The 5,376-nt window shown below is 54.2% G+C and overlaps 1 protein-coding gene across 1 annotated transcript in view; it reads right to left on the bottom strand.

Moving 5' to 3' along the window:
- Nucleotides 1–4,875, bottom strand: part of PTTG1IP (pituitary tumor-transforming 1 interacting protein) — a gene marked incomplete at its 5' end in the record, with an annotated part of 5,259 nt that extends 384 nt beyond the window's left edge. The window contains 5 exons of the mRNA XM_009084738.1: nucleotides 303–349; nucleotides 714–779; nucleotides 884–989; nucleotides 3,738–3,846; nucleotides 4,823–4,875. Coding sequence (XP_009082986.1) covers nucleotides 303–349; nucleotides 714–779; nucleotides 884–989; nucleotides 3,738–3,846; nucleotides 4,823–4,875 — 381 coding nt within the window. The remainder of the gene's footprint in view (nucleotides 1–302; nucleotides 350–713; nucleotides 780–883; nucleotides 990–3,737; nucleotides 3,847–4,822) is intronic.
- Nucleotides 4,876–5,376: the final 501 nt, after the last annotated feature.

Here is a 5,376-nt window from a genome sequence, read left to right as displayed (position 1 = left end):
ACCCCTCAAAGACAGAGACCACCATATGCAGTGTGTATGAGCCCACTTGCACAGGTTCTGGGGAGCATTAAACACTCCCTTGTCCCTGCCCAGGAGGGGCAGCCCTTGTGTGGGCTCACATGCCATGACCCCCGTGTCTCCACACTTGCTCCCAGAAAGCAATTCACTGAGAGGAGGGAGACAGGGACTGTGTTTTCCCTGCTGGCCAGGTCTCCTTTGCAGCTGTAACCATAGCAAGGAACACAGTTACTGAGGCTGCTCCATCCAACGTTTAGGTTGAATCACTCCTGTCAGCACTGTACCGTATTTCCTTCGGATTTCGTCATGCCGTGATTTCATCTCTGCTCTCCTGCAAGAAGGAAACAGCAAAGTCACACGTCAGTGATACAAAACCAAACGAGGAGCCACAGCTCCTTTCTTATTCCCAACCAAGGGAGCTCCAGGCTGCCAGGTTTGCTCAGCCTCTCATCTCCCACCTCCTGTAGGCACTGGGGACCACCACAGCCCACGCACGTCAGCAGCCCTGGGGGACTCCCACACAACACAGCCGTGATGCTGCATGCACAAGTCACCCCAGAAGGATGCTGTTCATGAGGGCTGTGCTTGAGCTAGGGCTGAAGCAGCCCCTGACGACATGTTGAGCCCCACGTGCCTCCTGGCCTCACTGGCACAGACAGGCCCCAAACTCTCTGCAGCCTGTGGGACATCCTCACCTCTCCTCCTGCCGCATGCGCCTCTTCTCCCGCTCCCTGGCAGCTCTCTCCTCATCCTTGTCTGGCCTGACAGACAGAAGAGCCTGTTAGCAGCGCTCAGCACTCAGTCCTGCAGCAGCACATTGCTGCTCCTGAGCTGCTCCCAGCAAATAGGGCCCCCTGGTACTTGCTTTTTGCTCTTTTTCTTACAACAGCAGCAGCAGCAGCAGACGCCCAAGGTGATAAGGAGTGTTCCCCCCACCACGGACATCGCAATGATCAGGGCTTCAAAGTTCACTAAAGGGTTGGACAAAACATGCTTAGCACACACAGACACAGCTGCCTGGAGTTATGATACAGAATCACAGGACCACATGCTCATTAAGGTTGGAAAAGCCCTCTAAGATAGTCAAGTCCAACTGTTCCCACAGCACTGTCAGGTCCTCCACTAAACTATGTCCCCAAGTGCCACAGCTGCACATTTTTTGAAGGTTTCCAGGGATGGTGACTCCAGCACTGCCCTGGGCAGCCTGTGCCAATGCCTGGCCACCTTTTCAGTGAAGAAATGTTTTCCTAATATCCAATTCAAACCTCCCCTGCTGCAACTTGAGGCCACTTCCTCTTTTCCTATTTATGAGTATGCAGCTACTGACACCAGCAGCTTCAGCCACTGGACTGGAGATGTGTGTAACTGTCTGGGAGAGCAAATGGACACCATCAGCTGTAGATATACCAAGTGTTGGCACCTTCACGTACACAGTGACCGAGTACAAGTAGCTGCTAACTGCATGGCTCAGTTACTGGCCATGAGGAAAGCAAGGACAAATGTACTCAGGTCAAACTCCTCCAGCAGAAGCAGGAGCAAAGCTGTCTTAATCACTAATCCAGGTGAACAGTAACCCATCAAGGGAAAACAAACCAACAACAGGAGGATTCAGGGTGAGGAGCAGCCTCTGACACAGAGGAGTTACTGCCCACAGAAGGCAGTTTCAGGGGTCACCCCTGGTGGGATGAGCACTAACTGGTGTCTGGAGTCCTTAGGCGAGAGGCACACTGAGACAAGATCTGCTGGGATTTATCAGCTTGGGGCCAGCAGTGCTGCTGAAGCAGTGAAGGCTGAGGGCTGTTTGCTGCACAGCACTGCCATGTGTCCCCAGGGCTGGGGGATCTGCTTGCCCACACACAGCACAAAACCCGCTGGGACGTGCTGGTGGAGCAGCAGCCTGAGCCCTGGTCCCTGCTCATTCTGCTCAGCTCCTGCAGTAATGGCAGCTGAGACACCAGCCAAAACAGACACATCTAGCTGCCAAGGATTTCAGGTGACAACAAAGAGGAGTTTCTTCCAAGTATGACCCAGACTGTTCAGAGATTCGAGCCTGTGGAAATATTTGTTTAGGAGCCACTTCACACACAGCAGTCAGGTTACAGAAGTGCCAGGGCACCTGAGCCTGCTCAGAGCACTTCTGATCCCTTCTCTGTGCCATCCTGTCACCCCTTGGGAAGCCTGAGCCCTGCACGTGAGGCATTTCACAGCAGCTCAGAAGATGCCTGCCTGTGCCCTCACTGCCAGGACCCAGCAGTACCAGGCTGACTGGGGTGAATCAGAACAGTCTGAGTTGGAAGAGACCTTTAAAGGCCACCTAGTCCAACCCCCTGCCATGGGCAAGGACATCTTACCCTAGACCAGGCTGCTCCAAGCCCTGTCCAACTTGGCCTTGAATGTTTTCAGGGGGGAGATATCTACCACCTGTCTGGGCAACCTATGCCTCACCACCCTCATTGTGAAAAACTTATTCCTTGTGTCTGCTCTAAAAAGAGCCTCTTTTAGGTGTTCCAGGCTGAGCTGACTCCACCACCAAACTTCTTTCAAAGCCTCCAGCAGCCCCAATCCTCTGAACCCTTGGCTTTCAGGGTGAGCCTGGGGTTCAAGTCCCCCTTTCCCACACAGAGAGGTCCGTGGCAGAGCACCAGGCACTCCTCCAGCTGATGATAAAGGCTAAATCACACACACCAAAAATGCAGACTCATGTAAGAGCTAAGCTCTCACAGGACTAATCTCCTCTAAAGCAAGTTTTGCAAGTTAAGGAATGTGTTCTATAATGAAACCTTTTGTCAAGCTACTCACATCAAAACTGTATTTCAAGGTCTTACAGAAGTTTCAGAAAAGCATACCACAGGGCTCACAAAGAGGAGATTCTTCCTCCACAGGCATGGCAGCAGTTTGAACTCTCACGGGCAGGGAGCCCAGCCTCAAGCACAGCAGATGACAGGTGACCACAATCCAACTCCAAGCTCTCATCAAGGGGATGGGTGGGAGAGGCTGAGCCCCAGCTTGTCTCCTTCCTACCTCAGCCCTCAAAAGCTGGGTCCTGTCTGAGCATGAGCATGCACCAAGCTTGGGCTAAACAAAACACCAATTTCTCCAGAAATCCTCCAGGAAACAGAGCACCAAGAAGGAGAGGCAGCTGACAGTCAGCTCTCCGCCAGGAAAAGCTCCCAGAGGGGACCTGCACATGCAGGGGGAGCTTTGGAAGAAAGTGTTTTCTCAGGTGGGTAAGAGCTGAGCAGGACCACAGCACACTCAGAGCTAGAAACACACACAGGCCCTCAGAGAAGTCACCTTGCCTCTAGTTCCAGGAGACCCCCTGAAGCTTAGGAGCCCACCCAGGACAGCAGCCACACAGTGAGGAGTGAAGAGCAGGAGCAGTGCATGGAGTGATGTGTGGGGTGAGGAGGAGAGAGCTGCTGGGATTCAGTAGGGAAGGCCTCTATGGGTACCTGCCCATAGAGCACCTTCCCCCCCCGTTCCCAGGTGCTCCACCACACCAAAGCACAAGGGATGTATTTGGAGTAGCTACATCCCCATGGGTCCCACTCACCAAAAGGCAGGAACTGCTCACACTCTGCTTCCCCACCCACACTTCAGGAAGTTTGCAGAACCCTGACTGACTTCAGCCTGTCATTGCTACACTGACAGCAAGAAGGGGAAGCAGGGGAACCTCCCACGAGCAGCAAGTGCTCCCACAGCCACTAGCAGCCACTCACCCCAGCAGACTCCCCAGCGCGCAGAGCTGAGCTCGCACAGGTCGGCGGGCGGCAGGATCCTTCGCACCGGGTACGCCATGCACCTCCTGCTGCTGGCACACCACAGGCACTGGGACACAGGAACAGGGCAGCAGTGTTGCTGGTGCACAGCCAGGCTGCCAGGCACAGCACAGGGCCAGTGCTGCCAGGCACCGAGAGCCAGGCATCACCTGGCAGCAATGGGATGCTCGGCAGCAAGAGTTGTGACAGCACAGGCTGCACCAGGAGATGCAGGCAAGGACAGTGCAGAGTTCTAGAGCGAGTGAAGATGCTGAGAACTCTCCTGGCTTGAAATCATAGACTACCCGGGGCTGGAAAGGACCCACAAGGATCACTGAGTCCAGCTCCTGGTCCTGCACAGTGCCACTCCAAGAATCCCACCATGACTCACATGATGAGAGTGATAACCAAATCTTCCATGGATTTTTTGGGACAAAAATAAAGTCTTTGAGAAAAGGCACACCAGAGACCGTGGGTGAGCAGGAGAGGAGTGGGTGTGCTCAGTCACACTACCTGCAGGGCTTTGCACCCTCCACTCCCAGTGGCTCCAACTCCCGAGTCCAGTGTACAGTTGGGTTTGGTCAAACTGGTTCTGGCTACATCAGCTGTGAGATCTGACTCAAGTTGGAGTTTGCTGATATCAGAGATAAGGCAGTGGAGGTTGTCAGGACACAGGTACACATCCTGAATCCACCCAGTGCCAGGGCACCCACCAGGGTGGAGGGACAGCTTCACCAGCCAGTCCAGCCCACTCAGCCCCTTCTCCCTGTGCATCCCCCACCCACAATGAGGAACTCAGCAATTCCTTCACTCCACTCAAAAATCACATTAAAAAACCAAGCAGTTTCCAGCAACGTCTTCCCAGCACGCCAAGGAGGGACTGCCCTCTCACCATCATGGGTGGGTGGCATTTGCAGCATGCCTGGGACAAGGCCAGGGGAGCAGTGTCCCTTCCAGGAGGGAAACTGCTCCCTAACAGCCCTGCAAAGCCCATGCTACACTTTGAGACGTCCTGAGAGGTTGAGAATTTTGCTGCAGTTACTCACAGTGACATTTTTCAGGCACTCCTCACAGCTCCTGTTTGTATACTGGTGACAATCTACAGGAAGGAAAAAAAGACACTTGAGGACTTTGAAGAACTTCAGTAGTTTAAAACTCCAGGCTCCTCTGAGCCTGCTCCTGCCCACTGCTTCCCCCAGCACCAGCCCAGCAGCAATGCATGGTGCTGCTGCAGGAGCTGACACCTTCAGCACGCACTCAGTGCCACAATGGGAGGCCCAAATGCAAACAGAAGTTTATCTGCCTTGCCCTGCTGACCCCAAGCCCTGAGCTGCAAGTTCCTCTCCTGGAGCCTGAGCATCTGCTGTGGCAGCAGGGGGACGCAGCTGGGGTCAGTCTGGAAGGACTCTGCGAGGATGAGGACAAGCACTGGGCACGCAGTGCAGTCCTGTATCACCAGATGATGGAGCAGCTGGAGCAAACAAGCCCCAGACAAGGAAGTTACTACCAGGAAAAGCAGAGGAGCACAAGGAGGGACACACAGCTACAGTCCCTGCAGGAGCCCATACTCTCCTGCTGCTCATGAAGGCCATACCCTGTC

Source organism: Acanthisitta chloris, unplaced genomic scaffold (genome assembly GCF_000695815.1).
Source record: "Acanthisitta chloris isolate BGI_N310 unplaced genomic scaffold, ASM69581v1 scaffold6501, whole genome shotgun sequence".
Taxonomy (NCBI): domain Eukaryota; kingdom Metazoa; phylum Chordata; class Aves; order Passeriformes; family Acanthisittidae; genus Acanthisitta; species Acanthisitta chloris.
This window is presented reverse-complemented; position numbering and strand designations above follow the sequence as displayed.